The sequence below is a fragment of the Grus americana genome, chromosome 2 (assembly GCF_028858705.1).
Source record: "Grus americana isolate bGruAme1 chromosome 2, bGruAme1.mat, whole genome shotgun sequence".
NCBI classification, from domain to species: Eukaryota; Metazoa; Chordata; class Aves; order Gruiformes; family Gruidae; genus Grus; species Grus americana.
The window spans coordinates 94,941,610-94,962,435 of record NC_072853.1 but is presented as its reverse complement, the minus strand read 5'-3'; the positions used below and the strand labels follow the sequence as shown (position 1 = coordinate 94,962,435).

Here is a 20,826-nt window from a genome sequence, read left to right as displayed (position 1 = left end):
AACTTCAAGAAGTCTTCATGTATATTCTTCAGAAAATTACACACAACTTTTACTTCACTGCTGGAGCTTACAAGGATCTTTCGTTTAAGGCAGAAACTGACCACAGAAGAAATATGAATGGTGAGTTTATACAACATGATAACAGTTAAAGTAAATACACTGAAAAGCAGAAAGGACTAATTTTTTTTCTTATTAGCTTCTTTCAGTTTCAGGGCTCTTATGCACCCTTAAAACTATAACAGCTACAGCATTTCCTAACAAAATGTGATTTTACAAATTCTTGCAGCCTTTGTTATTGAAAGATCAATGTACAGCAAGCTGTGAAAGCAAAAATGTCTTGTCTAAGCTACAGAAATGCACTATGAATTTCAGTTGCAGAAAGTGTTTGCACCTGGATTAAATATAAACCCCCATCAAAGGGTGTGGCTTTCTTCAAAACATGGCTACTAAGATAGCAGCAGCAGCAGCACGACATGCCTTCCTACCATAAATTCCGCTGCATTGTAGTCAACTCAAACGAGATACAGCAATTTCAATACACTCAGACAACTCCCCAAGCCTCATATGAATTTTTACATGCATCTATCATCAAATTTGTATCAATGAGACCTCTCCCCATAGCTCTTAAGAAGCATGCAGTTGTTGTGGCCAGGTTTGTAGAGGACGGTAGTAACATTTATTAGAGCAGCTCATACAGCTGGATAAAAATGGACATGTTTTTTGGCAGGCAAACCCTTCTCAGGTCCAAATGCCGTCTTTCACTGAGAACTTTTCCTGTGTAGCAACTAAAGAAGCAAGTGAAATCACACAAAGTCTAACTTACCTCAATTTTGTCTGAAGCAGGATGCTGGTTGAGCACTAGCTGGTCACTTTCTTGCTTTAGCTTGTTGAGTTCTTTTTCTTTAAGCTCCAGTTCACTCATGCGTTTCTAAACAACCAAAAGACAGCATTAAACAAGCTCCCAAACATACACTGCACAGAATGATTTACTTAGAATTTTCCAGATAGCTGTGATAATGTAAAATTATCCCTGCTAACACTACATAGTAATTCTATTCAGTGTACCAAAGTTAATTATAAAGACAGTAGAATCAAAGAAGGTACAATCATCTCGGTTCTAGTCTCTAGGCTTGTCACTTCACAGAGCAAAGCAGCCAAAATTTAGCCTTTTCTAGGAACAACGGAAGCAAAAATGACTGCACCTTGCAACATCCAGAACAACTGAACTAAAAAAAAAAAAAAGTACCTCCTTAATAGTGTGAACTTGCATTCCTTTTCTAATTTGGTGATCAGCACCAATATGGGTTAAAGAAATGTACATGCTCAATTTCCCTACCTACCCACAGAAGACAAAAAGCAATGCAAACTACCTCTGCCAGTGCACTCAACATGCTGCTGGCAAAATCGTCAAGGGGAAGAGAGAGTATTTCCATCTGGTATGGCTCTACTTCCTGGTGACAGACATCAGAGCCAAGTACAGGGACTCCCTAACCCCTACAGAGTCCTAAGAGGGAGAATTAAACTGCTTGATTCAAGTCCCTTAGTTTAGCACGCCAACGTAACAACTGTGTGTACAAGCTATGTGTGATTACTAGTCTACAGCGGACTGTGCTGATAAGGCCAGCTTCCAAGGTCAAAAGAAATCAAGACCACTGGTTGAATGGGAGCACAATCTTCCAATAGATGTCCAATCTTGACTCAAAAGGTTGTCACACAGTACTTAATCCAAAAGTGTTAATAAAATCCTCAGGAACTTCAAAAAAGAGTGAAGAAACACCTGTCTCATGATCAGTGCCCCTGAGCCAGGCTGTTCCTCCTTCACTATCCCAAAAGAGGGCTCACGGAAAGCATAGGGAGGTTGAGCAGTCTTACAGAGAAGGCCTCCTGCTTCCTGGCGATGTCAGTGTTCCTGTCACTCCAGTCGTAGAGAAGCTCCTCTTCCTCACAGTCATTGATCCACATGATCTCTCTGCTGGTGGCTTGGATGAGGTTCTGGAATTGACGGAGCTGATCCATTCTCTCAAAGGAGTATTTCTGCAAGGAATTCCATCAATGAGAAACCATAAACACAGAAATGCCTGTGCTGGGTGGAGAAGGGGAAGCCAAGAGCACAGCATGCCCTTTTTTTTTTCTTTTTTTTTTTTTTAAACTAAAATAACATTAAAAAAAAAAGCACACATCTATAAAACCTATTGGCAATGGACAGCAGATAATGTGCCTGGGTTTATAAAGCTATGAAATCTGCTGGCAATGGACAGTGGACAACGTGTCTGGATTTACAGAACACTGGGAACTTAAGTCAGCAGGTTCCAAAAGTAATTTCAAACACAAGTGCTGCAGACAGGTAGGCAGGTAAACAAAAAGGCATGGAGGAAAACAGAAATGCCTGAACATTTAACATCATTTTTATTTGCATAACTGCTCATAGTACATCCTTGATGTTGTAGCAGCATCTTTTGCACAGATAGCACTTCATGAAAAAATTCCTTCTCTGTCCTCACATCATAATAAAAATCCTGTTGCTTGTACAGGAATCAGCTTCCAGTCCCAAGGGTTAAATCTACCATTTGCACAAGTTTCTCACTGTATTTTACATGAAGATCCAAAGTGGAGAAGACACACAGTCCTACACGGAATTTGGTTCTAATCTCACCTTTGAGTAACTTTTTAAGCTTCATATATAGACTAACTTCATCACTACATTAATTCCCGTTAAGGAGGTAGAGTTCTACTCTTCACTTGCTTAGTGATCAACTCCTTTCACCAGGTGCAAACTAGAAACTATCTTTTGAGGGTAAGTCAATTATACACCAGGTAATGAATTAATCTGAAGTTCATGACTCAAACTGAACCTTATAGAAACTACAAAGCACTGTCAGTTTACTGCTGAACAAAATTATTTAAATATGCATCTGTCACTCTGTTGAAACCTGAAGTGTCCCTTGACTATCACACCAGTGTTAATAAAGCAAAAAGAGCATTCATCACAGAGCTTATTAGACATGAACACATCTCATGCTCACCAGCAGTCCTTCATATTCTTCCTCCAGCTGATGAACCGCAGCCTTCTCCCGCTGAAATAAAGACAGCAAGTATTTAGTGAACCTTGTACAAGTTGTCTATTTGCTGATATTTGCTTTACAGTATTAGTATCATAACGTTATAACTACAGGTGGTAACCTGCAAATGCGTGCAAGAGACATAGGTGCGTAGCAGATCAGCACCGCTGGAGGGCCATAAGAAGTATAAAACCAAGGCCTGGACAAACTTGCTTCCCTCGGGGATGCTTAGTACATAAAGAAGGTTGCATATAATCCCTGTAATACCAAAACAGCTCCTGAAACTGCATCTCCTTCTGTACCAAACTCTTAGACATTTGTGAGGACCTGGCTAGTCCTAGAACTAGCTTTGGAGATTATGTGAGCAGGAGGCTCCAATTTTTATTCTCATTTCTATGACTGAGAACTTGCAGAACCTTGGAACTGGGATCCCATGGGGCCAGACCATCACCTTTCCTATTTGAACAAGGAGAAGGGAAAAGGGAGTAACATCCCTTCCACTCTTCAGCTTGGCTGAGAGAGCAGAGCTCCAGAACAAAGTCCCTTTTCTTTAGATTCAAACTCTCTCTTCTCCTGTCCATGTGAGCAAATAACAGAAAAGAATCAAAATGAAGTAAGACTCCTCTCTCCTATACCTAGGTGCTGGTCTTGATAGTGGAGGAAGTTAAACACTGCATTTTCAGAAACTTTATTTCAATCACAAAATCCAGAGGGGATCAGAAGCATCAGAGGGGCAAAAAAGGAGGGGGAAAAAAAAAAAACAACCCTACATGAAAAAGCCCACATCTAAGAAAAGCTCTAACCTTAGTCCAGAATTTGGGCATTTTTCACAGAAATTGCCTCAGTACTCAAGGCTGTATCTAAGCACCCACCTTATCGTTTCACTTTCTTGCCTTAATGCAGCTAGACAGAAAGTGAGAATAAACATTCTTAGCCATTCTTCTCACAAAAAATGTATATATATTTAATTGCCAGCCTTAGTACACAACAACAAAATGTTAACTAGCTACTTTAAAATTCTGGGAAAAGAAGTGGAACACAAAATAATAATGAAATATTAGGGTTGAAAGTGGTTGCTATCATGACGTTGGTGCTTTCTGAAGAGAAGCTGAGCTATTCAGCATTCCTTTTTGTAGTGGAACACCTGCGAGCCAATGACATAAATCTAGAATAAACAATGTGTAAGGGAAGACAGTAATTACCAGATCTGTTTTGACTTTGTCCAGGTGCCAGCGATAGTCACCAATGGCATTGTGAGTCCTCCTGTGGTCACCGATTTGTTGCTCGATGGATGCTGCATCAAAGCCCCATTTCACCAGTTCCATTTCAGCCTAGCAGAAGGAGACAGTGTTTGTACTTTCATTTCCAACATAGTTATCTAAATCTCAGCATAAAGGAATTGAATGGAAGGAAACATGACTATGTAGTAGAGAGTAAAACTGAACAAAGGGAAGTTCAGAATAGGGAGTTATAATTTATTAACATTGCCATTGCTTAATTCTGTGACAGGCTCCCAAAGTAGAAGAAACAAAGGAGGAAAAATATTTAAGTTGCTTAAAATTAGACTAGATGAAGCATGCTCAATACAGGTTTTCATCTGTTTTCTTTGGACCAAACTGTTCTTTTATGTTCTACAGTATAGCTACATCCTTATCACTCTGAAAACAAATTATTACTTTATCAAACAATGCTATTCATGCAATTCGTGTGAAAACACCCAGAGTCAAGTTCTGTAGCCCAGTATACTACATTTCCATTTTAATTACGCTCATGTAAACTCCAGTAATTTCAGTTAAATGCAGTTAAACTAAATGAAAAAAACAGAAGATAAACTGAAATTATTACAGAATGTGTTGTTTGTCTTGCATTTTGGCAACATTTATTGTAGGATGCCGAGTGAAAATCTATAGAAACAGCTTTTGAAAAACAGTAATAAACCTGAATAATTACTAACTCAAAAACTATCTGACTGTAGTTCTTTGTTTCCTTATTTTCAAATATTAAAAGCTACTGAATTCACAATTCAACTCCTCAAACTCCAAATCATCTTTTATGCTTTAAAACACACTCTGTCTCTGTCTGAATGCCTGTCTGCACACGTGCACGGTAAGAAATAGGTATCTTAATCTTGGGTTGGGACTGAATTTGGTAATTACCAGCCTGGAGCCAAATCTCCAGGAGTCAACCGATGACAATAAAGCCTGAACCACATTCAAGCATCGGGGTTCAAAGACAGGGTTGAAAACAATCCAAGAAACAAAACCATTTTACATTCAACCATCTGAAAGTTACAGGACTTTGACCCTTCTTGTTATATTTAAACAGTCTAAAGAGTCTGCAGCAACAGCAGCAGTCTTGGCTGGCTGCCAGTATGCGAACAAAGGCTGTCTGGATTTCACTGCACTTTCCCTAATTCTGCACTGGAAATTTGATCAACCCTCCTACTGCCCGATTCTCTTGTCAGCAAACCATCCGGACAGAAAACACAAAAACACTGGCAGTAAACCACAGCTGCCCAGACTTTTTTCCCCACATCTCACCACATTACTAAGGGAAACATTATCCTAGTCCCAATGTGAGCTGGTAATGGGAAACAGAGAGGCGCGAAAGTTCAAAATAAAAATTTTCCCTAAAACCGAAGTATCTCAAAAGCCCAACAGGGAGCTAAGTGCTTACTGGGCCCACCTCAGCTTTGCCTTCGGGATCGAAGAAGGGCGAGAGAGAGCCTTTTACTTTCACAGAAGGTTTTGCGTGGGAAAACTATAAAGCACTTGCTTACGCTCCCTGTGCTTAGCAAGGGGCGTCTGAGCAGGGTGTCACGCGGCATCTTTGGGAGGTGCAGCATGTTCATGCTCTTTCATCACTGGAAGCATGCCCAGCGTCTGTTCAACATCACTCCTCAAACCATGGCAGCTCTGACAATTAGCCTACTCTCCCACAGTACGTGTAGAGCAATCATATCTGGTGTTGCTCTCCTGGCACGACGCTTATACATGTTACTACTCAAGAAGTGCATCTCCACTTCCCCTTCTTCCCCTGGAACATGCCACACTATGGGAGGGCACTCAAAGCCTAGACTATGACCTGCACTCACGTAGAAGTATGGGAACTGCACAGAGCTCTCCCCGCCTCATCTGGTTTGCATAGCAGCCACCTGGCAAACACCATATGCAGATAACAAGGACAGTATCACTAAGCAACAACCTAATAAAGAGAGATAAAAATAATGCAGTTTCAGCTTAGAAGGAGCCTGCAAATTCTAGCTTCAGCCACCTTGTTCTATCCTCCCTACCTGTCTCTCAGAAAGGGCTGTTCAACCACAAACACAACTTCAGCACCACAAAAACAGGCTACAGGCGCTCAAAGTGTGTTTTTTACTCCAGGTTACACCAGCAACAGCTGTGCATAGGTAAATCTATCCTGCGTATGCAAGAGATACACATGAAAATGCTGAAGTTGCTATTTTGGCAGTAACTTCTGAAAGTCAAGTCCTGTGGCAATCAGCTCTACCTTCTGGTTACCACTGTGATAAGGATAGGTTAGAGGGGGAGAGCAACTGTAAAAATAATGGATAATGGTTCAAACTGTGAAGCTGGTCCCATCTGTGTAAAGGGCTAAAATAAATATGAATCATAAAGGAAATTTGTGGCAGGAAGGAAGGAAATATTGAGCATAATAATCTCTAATGCAAACATGCCAATGCCTTTTGTTACGTTAACAGCTGTGTCTCATTTAGCTTTTAAATTCCACACTTTTTCCTCTGCAAAGATGACCCCAAATCCATGTTTGTATTTCAGTGGAAACTCACTATGTGTACAATACTGCAAATAAAAAAAAGGTAAAAAGAGGAACTTGGAATAATGTATGAGCATTCATGTGGACTTTTAACTTCCTACTAGCACCCAAAACATTACTGCACGTGAGGTGATATTCATAGACACCACCAGGTCTTAGCGTTGTCTCTGGATTTTGCACATTTACCTTCTGCTGCCGCATCCAGTTTAAACATTCACTTGTCACACGTTTTGTGTACTCATCCCAGCCTGAGCCACTCTGAGAAGAGTAACAACCACCACCTTTGGAGCTGGCCCTCCTGGCACGGGGAACACTGATGGCTTTGTACAGGGCACGCATTTGCTCTTGAAGTTGAAGTAACCTGAAAGGGAAGGAACCAGTTACCATCCTGAGGAAAACACCCAGAAAGCATGGAGACAACGCAATTCACCTCTCCTACTGGACCACCAAATATTCAAAACAAAGTGCTGAAAGCACAAGCTGTGGAAAAAATATATTGACTAAAATTTCAAGGGGACAACCAAGGTATGAAATTCTGTAAGACATATATCACTGCAAAGCCTGTCTTCATGTGAGCATGCCCCAAACAGGTTCAGTTCCACCTTACCGATTTCTGCCACATCCTGCAACACTGGGAAAAGTGAGCACTCGAGACACCACAAACTTGTATCAGCCACATTCCCTCCCCCAGCCCTTCTCCGACAATACCTTTTCTGATACATCTCACAGGGCTGGCCCATCTGCCTCATCTCTCTGATCAGCCCATCCAGGATATCCATTTGGTCATTTGCCTGCGCAAAACACTCTTCCAGATCTCTGTTCCCTCTAATTTGGACACCATCCCCATATTTCAATTCCTAAAAGAAAAAAACCAAAATATATATATTCATCACCTAAGTTTCAGCTTGGTCATTTTAAGAGCTGTTATGAGGACCAATTATTTTTAAGAAGCATGGCAGGTTTCAACTGCCAGGTCTCTGCCACAGTCATTGGAAAGTCCTTGTAACAAATGAAATATAAAAGAAAATTATTAAAACATAATACCATCCAAACCTTTCCATAAAGAACAGCATATCCTGATGTTTATTTTGGTGGAGCCAAGGCTTCACATGGTGCGCTAAGTTTTTAAGACCTTATGCTTTTGTGTTTAGAGGACAAGAAGCAAACACTGTGTCCTAGTGGGAGTTGGGGGATATTGCTTCCCATTTTTCAGAAATTTCCCTGGGGTTCTAAGACTTTCCTTCCCTGCAAAAACACAGACTGCACACTGTCTGCCTGGGATCAGCTCCATGCCCCATCGCATTTGCAACCCATCTTATCAACCATTGTCTAGACAAATTCTCCATGCACCCTCTCAGTGCAGTGGACCAGCATAGTCATGGTGCTCTGAGTAGGAAGAGACTGCTTTTTGATCTCCTCCCGCACTGATACAGCCATGCTGAATAAAACAGAACCCAGCTGTGATTTGATTTTGCAAACAAAATGTTGATGGACTTCATTACTTTGCCCCTCAAAAGTAAAGGGGAAAAAAAAAGTAAGCAATGCATGTTGTGGCAGCAAGCTGGAACTAAATATCACTTTCTTTTAACTTCACTGGAATAATATTAATCCTTAACAAGAGGCAGTATTTACTCTGGCATTGATTTTTATATAAACACGCTCACACGTACTGTATCTTTGAAAAGGAAGTGAGCTGCTAACCACAGAGTTCATTCCTGAAAGAATTTTCTGTCCACAGAGGGTCCAAAAATGTGCATTGAATCACATCTACTGCCAGAACTACAAGTGGGTTTCGGATCTCAGTGGCCTTAGCAGCAGGAGGCACTCACCACCCTGCACCTCCTCTGACTTCAGCAGGAACAGAGGACATCCCATGTTTGCGAGAACTGAATCTAGTGTCAGTGAGTAACCCACCCCCAGGCACTATGGGTTTATATCAGTGTAGCATACAGCAAAGATCATCTGTGTACATTTGAGATGAAACAGTCAAGAAGACTTTAATCTAGTTTCATATACTTCTTTAGGAATCATCTGGAAAAATAAAATAAAGGTAATGAAGGTTTTTCCTATGGTGGTTCAGGTTCATTATGGCTCAGAAAATGATGACGACATTCTACAGAACACACTAAGAGAGTGTAAGTGGTCATAACACTATACAGCTGTTTACACAGACAGTGGCCTTGATCAAAAACTGACAAAGTAAGATGCAACAGAATCTGGTTTAAGGGTGGGGGTTTTTAAAATCAAGTCCCCCTTTTCTTAATCGGAAATCAGTTTTACTGAACTCTGAGTGCAGATGGAAGAGGCAGACCTAGGAAGGCGGTGTGCTATTCCATCTCCCTGTCGCCCCATACAAACAGCTGAAAGGGGAGAAAAGAGATGAAGCAGCAGAGCCTGTGAGTCCAGATAACAATGCAGCATTCATTCCCTGTAATATTCATAAGCACTTTTGATAAAAAAAAACAAGAAGCACTCACAGGTTGTACTATGAGCTCAGCTCTCATCAGGCAATCCGAGCAGTTTTGCAAAAGCTCCTGGATGGTGTTCTGGCGTCTGGACACTGTACAGGTCCCATTCTGACTGTTGTGGGGGACAAAAAGACGGTGAATTAAGTACAGAGTAATCACACATTTTGAAGAGACAAGAGAAACAAAAGTTTGGAACAGCTAAGGGAAGTTACATGGAATAATCCACCTCGTTTAGCTTCACAGAGACACACACGCTTTATCTGGCCCTCCTGCATAATTGCACTGTGAAGTTTTAATACCGATTCCATGGTGGCAGAGCCACTTTATAATTCTGTAACAGCTGGCATGGGCTGACTTTACCACAGGATCAAGCAAAAGGTGGAAACTGGCATGCCATAAAGGAGAAAGGTTTTCTTCCAGGTATTTGTACCTTTCATAGACAAAACTTTGGCAGTATTACAGTGAGAATAAATTTTTCACGATCTTTGTTAAAGTCAATACATTAGAACATAGCTTTTGCATGAAGTCATTGTACATGTTATCACACTAGCCATTGAATGTCAGAGCATAAAAGGAAAGCAGGATCCTCTGCTACACAAGCACATGAACACACAAGTCCATACAAGTGTAGGAAGGGCTCTTTTATGAGTGGAAATGCATGAAGCTAGTGCAGTATCTTAAAAAGCTATTGCAATATGCACAAGCTACTACAAAAACAGATGTAGGGGCTGGAGTTAGAGGACATGCTTTCTTACAAATAAAGTGGGAGTTTGGGGGTTCCAAGTAAAACTCCAGAACCGAAAACACCAGAGTGCCAAGACAGAGAACAGGGTTGTTATTGTCTTGCACACAGTCTACTGCATCCATACCGCCAGAAGGTTGCTTTTCCAGCATTTGAAATTCAGCCACCAAAGCGAGCCACTGCTGGTTGAACGTGGGTGAGGTGCTTCAAGCGAGGAACCATTCCTTGCTGATGGAATCAGAGCTCCCTAGCAAGCCCAGGCAGCTCCCAAACCAAAGCATTTGCCAGTGAAACTAAAATAAACCACTACTAAGAGATGGTAAGAAACTAAGACGCTTCTAAGCCTTGCCTAGTTTTCTAACTCCTGTGCTCACAGTAGGTAACCTTTTCCATTACAAATCACTGAAGGCCCAAACCTTCCATACAACGCTAACGTCAAAAAGACTATCGCTGCAAACCTGTCCAGTTCGGAGCCAGCAAGTCATCCAGATTCAATGGAAATCTTTCCACTGACTTCAACAGACTCTGATCGTCCTTCACAAAAGGAATTGTGACAATGTAAAAAACTTGGCAGGGCTGTGCTTGGGAAAAATCACTGCAGTGGCAAGAAACGTTCAAAGGTATATTTTTAAGAGCTTTTCTGCAGTGTGTCCAGTTGGTGCTTCAGCATTGTCCTATCAGCTCTTCTTGAACAAGTGGAAAAAGTTTCAGCAACTTTTCACCAGCTTCCTTCAATACTGAGGGGTAGACCCTCAAAGACACAGAGGCAGGACTGGAGAAACACTGGGTGCCTTAAAACAAGCTACACACATGGCTTGAACTGTGACCCCTTGGCTGCACAAACACTGCGCCCTACTGTGCTATGCACCCCTGTATATCTTGGAAACAGCTTAAAGAAAGCAATTGTGAAAAATAACATATGGGTCTGATTTTGTGCCAGGCTTCCCATCAGCTTCCTTTTCTAAATCATTCCTTCTCCTTTGGCACTGCTGTTGTGTTTGGATCTAGAAGTATCTGACTGCATCTGAAATTTACATTTAATTATACTGCAATTATTCTCATGAATGAAACATAATAAAGAAGAGAGAGGAACCTTCCAAGCAATTTTCTCTTTTTAGAACATCAGAAGAATATTTTTTTCTTCAATCGCTTTTTCAATCATCTCCTGACAGCTATAAATGCCGGATATCCATTAAAGCCAAAAGAACTATAGATGGGGACCAGACTTCTACTGTAATAAATTAGCGTATCTCCACTGGCTTCAGTGTAACTTCACTGACCTCAAAGGCATTACTTCACTTTACACTGAGAGAAGGTTTAAACAATGGCTGTCATAGTTAAAATGCTAAGAAATGGTGAAGAAAAGCTATTTTCAAATAAATCAAACTACTAAAATAATTTAAAACATAGAAAAAGCAGAATTACAAGTATTTTGTGCTCAACCCAATGATGTTGAATACCACACCCAGAATTATTGTACAAATAATAAAAAAGTTGGAAAACTGAAGGTGGTTTAATATAGATGCACAAAACTGTTTCAAAGGCCAGAGCAGATGCCTTGAAGGGGGAGGCTTAAGCACACCCTATTTAGATCTTCAAATAAAGATCTACAAGTTACTTGGTTACAGTTCACAGGGACCTTCACAAGAAGAAAGTGGCAAGCGTTTAAGGCTCTCCAATCTAGTAGATAAAGACATAACCAAAATAATGGCAGAAGCTGAAGCAATACAAACTAAATTCAGAGAAAAGCACAGTATTTCATCAATGCTGCTTTTAACACCTTGGATGTTAGTTTTGCTGTTAAACAACTAACTGGTTTGCTAGTCAAAACACTGAGATCATTACTAGGATAAAAGGTGAAAAGGTAGCGGCCTGTTAAAGGCAGCTGATGACACTGGGTGAGCTAATGGCTTTCAAAGCCATCAGCAGACCAAACGGAGCTACGCTGGGTTACAGAGCATACTCAGAGACAAGCAGATGCTGGTACAGGAGCTGAAGTTTGATGGCATAGCTCCACCAAGTCAATAGGACTCAAAGACTTCACTTCCGAAGAGGATTTAGTTCTAGAAACATACTCAAGAAGGGCATAAATCAATCTCTGAGTTTAGAAAATAAAAATACTTAGCAAGACGATACCTCAACATATATTGGTTGCTACATCAGATGGCACTAGCACCATCTCACATGGACACATCTTCAATACTTTTCACCCATGTGACAAGAGAGTATTTCATAAGCAGTTTCAAAGGCCCTCAGTGTAATATTCCTCTTATGGAAGCCAACAGGCCTTTAATGGAAATGAGTAGATCAAAGCAGAAACCCCAGTGCAGAGTAAGCAGACGTCCAACCTTGAGGCAGAAGGAAACAGCCAGCCAAAGGAAAACCATATCCAACACAACAGCATAAGGAAAAAAAAAATACTGGACTAAAACTAAGGCAAACCCTAACCCCTGAACATGGTACATGGCATCGTAATGTGGAGGCAAGAACAAAGCTGTATTTTCAAAGTACAACCATGTAACCTAGATCATATATAAAAACACATTTATGTCCCTCAGAAAGATCTAGGACCCCAACAATCCTCACAGGACACAGTGATTAAGCTGGTTACTACAGGTGGTATTTTGTCAATGTCTCTCTTGCTTCGTCTGATTTTGTTTACATGAAACTGAATGAGTTTAAAGTAATGTTTGGTCATTGTAACAACTACTGCTGTTACGATGACAATTTGATTTAACTCTGGCAGCACGTAAAGCTCAAACCTCTCAGTAGGATCCTGCTGCACCAAACATTATAGGCACACCACACAGTGAAAATATGGACAGGTTTTTTGCTTGGTTTACTGCACCTCTGTAAATACAGCGTACATTTTCAACCATTCCAGCGGAAAGGAAAAGAACTGGAGCTTGATCTTTCAGCAGGACTTGTAACACAAGAATGCAGGGACTCCTACTAATAAATATATGCATTTGCAAGAATCTGACTATTTGCTGTACTGCTTTGGTTTTGTAAACCCCGCAGAACAGCACTGAGTGAAACAACCTGGACTGCTTCAGACCTTAACTACCTATTTGTCCCTACAACTCAATTTTAGACTGTGGCACTTATTTTGAAGGCAAATCATGAATTTCAAAAATATACTATTAAACTGGGTTCTTTATTAAAATTATTTAGTTTTAATAGTCATTAACTATTAAAGGAACAAAGGAAAACAAAGGTGGGTAGTGTCTTTGTTTTAAAATGATGAGAATACTTCAAAACATAGAAGAATCACTTTTATTTGGGATCTTAAATTGTAGCTTCGTGTCTTTCTACCGCCAGAAGAGCCCTAGGAAAGGCATGGCATCTTCACGTTGTCATCATCCTGTACTGGAGCCACCCTGCTTGCTGCATGCCAAGACAGAATATAGCTCCCTTGCTACACCGCGCCCTTGCTCTCCCAGAGAAATGAAGAGGACAGCCCAACCCCTGCTGCCACCGGGCTTTGGGCAGGACAGTAGCTCAGACAACATCCCCCTGCTGCAATATACCCCACCTGAGCTAAACTCAGCCCTTACCTTACCAGTGAATCTTCAATTTCTGAACTAGGACTGCATTTAACTGCTAAGTGGTACCAGTGATCCTCACAAGACCCCCAGCCTCTACAGAAACAAGAAATAACTATTCCTGCTTCTCGTAAACGGGACTGAGAAATGCTTTCAAGGCCATACGATGAGTTATGAGAACTGAGAGTCACAGCAAACCCAGCTGTGCCCATGTCGCTGGAACACAGCAAGGCTGACTATTCAAGCAGTGGAAAGATTTCCTAAGCGATACATTTTGAATAAATTATATATCCTCTGTAAACACTCGGCTTGCACCCTTACAGGCCCAACTGAGTCATCATTACTGCAGAACCTGAGGGGCAAGGAAGAAACTCAGCTCCCTTCTGCTTTCTCATTTGCCTCCTGCTGCTGAAGACCTGCACAGCCCCAGCATAAATGCCGGCAACCTGGAGACTGCTCTGGTTTCTGCCTTTGTTAGTACACATCAAGAGGCTGCTGTGGTATCCAGGGGGCGATTACTGTCTAGAGAAACAGGGTGAAGGAGACACGCAGAAGCACATCCAGCAGCTCTGTGGAACCTTCCAGCAGTTTCACAGCTCCTTAAAGCTTTGGAAGCACAAATGGGACGCTCTTGGCCCAAAGATCCGATTTAAACTAAATCAGAATAATCCTTGTTAAATTTTCTGATTGCTCCACAAAACACTTAGCCTTTTTAAAATTCAAAACATTTTTTTTCTTTCAAAAAGTAAAGGAAGCTTTAAAAAAAGCTCTTTTTGCAGATCCAAAGTATCAAGCAACTCCCATAACTCAACAATGAGAGCAAAACAATAGCACTTCTTCTTTTTCTTTTTTTTTTTCCCCCCATCCACACAAACTTGTTTGAACAAGCAATAGATTCATCAAGGGATTACCTGGTATGCCCAGGGTAAGTAAGTCAGAAGAAAAACCTGACCTGGACTCTGCGTTCCCAGCACACAGCCTGCACACACCGCGGAAATAAACCACCGCCCATCCACCACTGCCTGCCAGCTGGGGCTGTGTTCCCCCGAAAATGCACAGGCATATGCTGATAAAAGGTGGCTAATCACAATATCAACAGGACTATAGCCAGAAATTAAAACACTATAAACCAGCTTTCTTTCCCTCCACTCAAAGAAGGTGAATGCAAGTGTCAGAAATTACCAAGAGTTTCATCACTGGGTTCTCCCCTTACATCTCTGCTCTTACTAGGATCAGCTTTGGCACACCACGGCCTCGCCAAACTGGTCCCATCTGCCGAGTATACACATAGACTAAGGCACAATGACAGGAAACCTCAAAAGATGTCTGCATCTTGCATGATCAGGCTCCAAATACCATTAGAAACGTGCAAAAAATTAAAAGGAGTCACTGGCTAAATTTTAAGACCCGTGAGGCCAAGTGCCTTTAAAGCCAGCAGAGTTTCACAACGGAGCCTGCCACACCTATTCACAGAAAATCCTCACACTTTTTCCCACCAGTATTAACCACCAGGAGCAAGGGCACTGTTTCTAAAGGCCGTACCTGCCCAGCGCAGCAGGCTGCAGACATGCTGCCTCTCCCACCTCCAGCTCTGGGAGAGGAAGGTGCCAAATGCAGGGTCCAGCCTGGACCATGGAAATACACCTCTGCCGGAGATCGGCTGCTCAAAACGCCAGCAAATCCCTTGCCTGACAGAAGCTTTCACACCTGCAAAGGTATGTAGTTTGAAATCTCATGCACGTACCTAAGAAAAGGTGAATTGGGATAGGTACAACCTGGTTTTCTTCTCATGGCGTGGCAGCGTCACCAGCTGTTGCTGAAACCTGGTTCTTGGCCAGCTCGAGCACAGTGCAGGCTCTGCCAGTGTTGGCAGGTATTCGGCAGCAATTCAGACACATTCCTTCTCTGTCTGCCCATGTTTTTGTTTGTCACCAGGGCAGTTTTTCCCTTCGGTGCAATGCTGTGGCAGAGGAGCTCAAAGGGGACAGACAGCCCTAGCACTGCTCAGCTTAGCCAGGACCCTACAGATCCCTGTGAGACTGATGGGAAGGGCAAAAACTTGGCTGTGAATCTGTTTTCTCCAAGTTTACTTTGTCTTTTCTGTTAGTCCCTGAAAGTAACATCAGGGAACAGGACGTGAATCTCTGCTTTTCTAACTTAAAGTTAACATTAACTCATAAGCAGAATTGTGTACATTAATTTATTTTCATATCACGTGGTGACCATGAATCCTAGGCTTCTTTTTTCCTAATCTCAGCAACGACAAATAAAACTGTACAACTTGCCACTTTTTTTCCTTCTCTCACAGCATATCAGATTTTATCTCTCCATAGCAACGACATTGATAAATATTTGACTGATGAATTGGCAGTTTGGAAGCATGTGACTCACTGTCAAGCTGAGTATCTGTACTGCGGACGAAGCTCATCCTGAGTTCCCAAGCCAGAAGAAACCGGCAATGTTGTAAAAGCACCTTGCTGAGCCCTAAGGGTAGGGAGCGTCTTATATTGCTCTGTGAGTAATGTAATACTCAGCACAGACTTGTTTGGCAGAATACGCCCCAAAACTTACAAGACTAGACCCTAAGTTGAATCCTACTGCATTTAAAATTAAGCTACAGTAATCTTCCCCATTGGAAAAAGAAGCCTCAGTTTTGTAAGTTCAGTAACTGCCACTAAGCTTTGGCACAGAAGATACCAGGCTGAATGCAAGTGTTAAAACCAGCTCCACAGATGATGGCCCTGATCCTTGCAAGTACAACATGCACGGGATTTTCTGCACGCAGTGGATGTGCAAAATCAGGCGTGATTGCTTTTTTTCATTAAGTGGCAACACCACCCTCATTTTGTATTGTGGGGGGGCATTTTAATTCAAATCAGCACTAATTAAACCTATGCAACTTAATAAGGTGTAAACACATATATTGTTTGGCAAATAATTACTTATTTTGTATGGTCAGATGTTTTCATATACTAAAAATTGTACGTTTTATATATATATTTTGATCTCATTAACAGGGGTCTTCAGTTCCATGCAGAAGCCTCGCAATAAAGTGCTCAGGAAGTTTCATTGCAACCTCGTTGTCAGGTATGCCTTCCAAAAAAGGAGATACCAATATTATGTTATAGGAAGTAAGTGACAGGATGTTGATACAAGGTTCTTAACCTCTTGATCAAGTCTGTCCCTTCCATTCTTGCTATGCCACCACTGAATACTAAAGAAAGAAGAGCCTAACAAACTATGGATTGGTTTAAAATATGTAACAAAAACCAAAGAATGCTAAATTAAAGAAAGGTATTTCTCCTCCAGTGAAAGTCAGGAATAATAGGGAAGTCACTCTAGTGAATCCAATATAGTTGCACCAGAGTAAGCCTGGAAAAAAAGAGAACAGCCTGGAAGTAGCATGTTCTCCCATTAATTTTTCATGTCTGTCTCTTGCAAACACTAAAGGTATTCATAGTGGAGCACCAGTAGCAAAACAGATCCTCACAAATGCAATGCAATGATGGCATTTTGGATTCCTGGTATGTGCACTCTCCCACGGTAAAGTATTGAATTGTTCTAATTACATAGCAATAAATAGGTATTCTCCTACTACTGCAAATAGTAAGTAGACATGCTATAGCTGCAATTCATCATTAACTTACCTGTGCATGCACCAAACCAAAAGTCAAATGAAGAACTAAAACTAAGAACCGGGCAAAGTAATAAAAAATAGGTAGAATGAAAGTTTTGTCTTTCAGTCAGTGGTCCTCTAGCAACAGGTCTGACATACCTAAACAGAGCTCTCTGTGCTCTCTAGCGTAATCCTAATTCTCTACAGTCATTTAAAGATCTGCTTGATTTAATAAAGCCTGTCTGTTCTCACCTGCTCTTTATTTACTATAGATGTTTAATTCTTATCCTTCTGCAATCTAATAACGATGTACTATCCATTAAATTAGGGGATAAATTCTACACATACCACACAACAGCACTTCTGAATCAATTCCTAAGTCAGTGCACCAATAATTAGACCAACAGGTTTAATGGAGCCATTCCCATGTAAAAAAAAAAAAAAATAAAATCACCAGCAGTGTTTTGTATAGACACTTTATCATGCACCAGTGCCATTTCCTTCAGTGACTGTAACCGGTGCCTGCTTTTCAGTCCCGTGAACTCCCAGCCAAGGGGATTAATGAAGAAGTCTTCACGACCACTGCACTTATTTTGCCAGAATCGATCTGTGCAGATTGCTGGTACAGCTACATCCATGAAAGCAGGTGTTCTCCAAACCAGGATCCAGAGCCGCTACCCTGCCCGCAAGATCTTCACTGTGCTCGCAGCAACACGGCAAGCAGAAAATTAAGGGAGAGGTGGGGGAAGCAGGTTCTGTCTTTGCTCCCCAGCCACCAAATATCAGGGATTGTTGCATAAAAGACCAAGGCTTTAAACTCCTGGGCCTTGCGCAAGATAGAAACAAACTAAAAAATAAGAGAACGATTCCCACTAGCTAAAATCGTTTCACAGCCCTAGTTATGCAACTGCTGGTGAGGACGGCGAGAACGGAGCCGGGATGTATGAGGGACAAAGGAATTTACCTCAGTACAGCTTGTTTTGTGTCACCAAGCAAAGCGGGGTTTTATCAGCAGAGAACTGTTGGGTCAGCATAGCCAGCACAGGCACATTTACACCCCAGAGCGCAAAGGGGAGACACTGAGGTTACCATTCTCCTCTTTATCCTGTTACTCTCTTCAGAGTCCCCACCAAAAGTTTTTTAAAAAATAAAAAATTATAAATTCTTTGCTTGCATTTAAAAGCCTTTTAGAAGTTAGTCTCTTTAGGGAGGTAAAAAAAAGAGCCTTGCAAGCTTGCACACCTCGGAAATTAAAGCGGAAGCCGGCTCACGGCAGCTCTCCTAAGGCGGGCCCGAGGGAGCGGGGCCGGCGGGGCTCTCTCCCTCCCAGCCCGGCCCGCACCTACCCGTATCCGTCGGAGGCGTAATCCCCCCCGTAGGTTTTCTGGTAGTAGTAGGTCTTGTGGGTGTGGGTGCCGCCGCCGCCGCCGCCGCCGCCGCCCCCCACCACATGGGAGCTCATCTCGTAGCGCAGGTCGGTGCCCGACTCGGCCCGCGCCATCCGGCCCAAGGTGTTGATCCGCGGGTGCGAGCCGCCGTTGATGCTCATGGCGGCGGGGGAGCTAGGGGGGCCGCCGCCCGAGGGGAGAGGGGACGATGGGGAAAGCGACGGGGAAACTGTCCCAGACCCGACGAGGGGAAAGGCATTCACCCCCGGGAGGGCCCGCCGCGGTGTCCCCTCTCCCTCGCAGCCCGCCGGGCAAGGGCCGAGCGCCGGGGATCAGCGCGGCTCGCAGGTGAGGGGAGGGCAGGGGCGCCGCGAATGCGGTGGCGGAGGCTGGTGGCGGCGGCAGCGGCGGCAAGAGCGGAGGTCCAGTCACGTCCCCTCCCCGCCAGCAGAGGAAAGGCGAAGCCACACCTTTCGGCGACGGTTTTAAGTGGCGCTCCTGGGCGTGGAGCCGCCGCCTCGCCTGCACCCTCCGCGCCTTCTCGGCGGCCGGCTCAGGTTTCTCGGCGGCCTCGGCCCCCGCCCCGCCGCGCCCAGCTCGGCCCGGCCCGGCCTCCCCGCGGCAGCGGCGGCGGTGTCGCTCCCCGGTGGCCGCCCAGGCACCGCAAGGCTTCTCTGATCCTAGCACCGGTGTTTCTTCCTTCCTTGGTGCGTGGACTGCCCGCATAAGTTGCCAGTGGAGGTTGGAGCCCATTAAAAACTTCCTCTTGACTTGCGTCTTACCTACCGGCTGGCCCTTTGCCCCGGCTGGCGCAGAGGCCTTGGTGCACCGGGCGACCCACCTGAGAGCTGGGAGCGCTGCGGTGAGGGCGGCCGGGACAGGGGTGCCCGTGATGCCAAACACCCTCATGCCGCTCTGGAAAGCAACCGTCACCTGAGCAAGGCAGTGCCAGTTAAATCAACGCCATTACGTCGTGGATAGGTCCAGTCTGCCAGTGGCAGCCCTCTTGTCTCTGCACCAAGATGTGGCACATTGCAGTGCCGGTGTGCCGCTTAGGAAAGTGGTGTAAATGTTTGTTTCATAAACTGGGAAATACATCGGGTCCCGTATTTGGGAAGGCTGTCGATACTCCAAGCCCAGTTTATTTCTGAAACGGCCCTGAAACTTGTACACCAGCATGTGAAATGTTTGAATTGTGACGTGCGCATTTGTGCATGAGAAGGAGGACACCCAGAAACAGGTGTTTAAACTGACTTTTTACCTTAGTTTTTCTTGATTCTTGCCTTCAGGTGCTCTGAAAGTTAAGCTTTACTTTTAAAAAATAAGCCAGATCCTAGAGACAAAATTGTTCTAATACATTTGTGTGCATGCAGAGTGTCAGCAAAGGCAGTTGGCTGTAGGATGCCCAGCAGTGCCTTCATTATCAGCCATTGACTTCTGGGTCACTCTCAAGGTCGATCGAGAACAATTTCTTAGCTACGCGCAGTGGCACTGCCTCAGCTAGTCTGGCCACTTGCCCAAGCTGGTAGAAGACAAAGAGAAGGTAGCCAGATTTTAAGAAGCAGCAGTCACTCGTGAATAACTCTGCCAAGCTTTTCTGAAATAATCCCAAGGCTTTCATCCCAACGTGCAGTACAGGAGCCAGCCACATCAGTCGTCTGATGCTCTGCGAACAATGCATGTGCTAGAAGTTTTTTAAACTTGTGGGAGATCACCAGCAACCCACACCATCCATAAATTCTTGGGCCTATTTCTGTCTTCCCCACCCTGATCATTTTCCTGATACTTTAAATGCAAGTGATAGGCCACAGGATGGTAAATCACAACTATACAAACGCACCAGAAGGACAAGACTTTCTAGACTATTCAAGAGAAAACTGGATGAGAGCGATTCTCCTCAATGCAGGGGCTCTGCTGCTGGCAGTGGTGGTGGGCACAGCGTAGCAGAGGCCTAAGAGATCCTCCAAGCAAACGTGGGGTTGCTCGGTCCCAAAAGGCATCCTGACGGCACCACCCGGAGCTGTATGGAGTGCTACAAAGAGGCAGAATGCAAGTTGGCTATTATCTCTGAAGTCATATGGTGACTTCTGTATTGTAATATATATGCTGTATTATATATAATGTGAATCATTATATATCAGTGCATATATATACATATACACACATACATACATATGTGTGTGTGTGTGTGTGTGTATGTGGATTTGGGGTGC

The 20,826-nt window shown here is 43.2% G+C and overlaps 1 protein-coding gene across 4 annotated transcripts in view; it reads right to left on the bottom strand.

Moving 5' to 3' along the window:
• DSP (desmoplakin) overlaps nt 1-19,233 on the bottom strand; it is a 39,822-nt gene extending 20,589 nt beyond the window's left edge. The window contains exons 1-8 of one of the 4 annotated variants that reach the window (XM_054817138.1): nt 18,572-19,233; nt 9,332-9,434; nt 7,563-7,711; nt 7,041-7,215; nt 4,262-4,390; nt 3,024-3,074; nt 1,873-2,034; nt 824-928 (exon numbers count right to left, since the gene is read on the bottom strand). In XM_054817138.1, coding sequence (XP_054673113.1) covers nt 824-928; nt 1,873-2,034; nt 3,024-3,074; nt 4,262-4,390; nt 7,041-7,215; nt 7,563-7,711; nt 9,332-9,434; nt 18,572-18,774 — 1,077 coding nt within the window. In that variant the 5' untranslated portion in view covers nt 18,775-19,233. The remainder of the gene's footprint in view (nt 1-823; nt 929-1,872; nt 2,035-3,023; nt 3,075-4,261; nt 4,391-7,040; nt 7,216-7,562; nt 7,712-9,331; nt 9,435-18,571) is intronic. The other 3 variants (XM_054817139.1, XM_054817141.1, XM_054817142.1) reach the window with 3 other exon arrangements.
• Between the last annotated feature and the right edge of the window lie 1,593 nt (nt 19,234-20,826).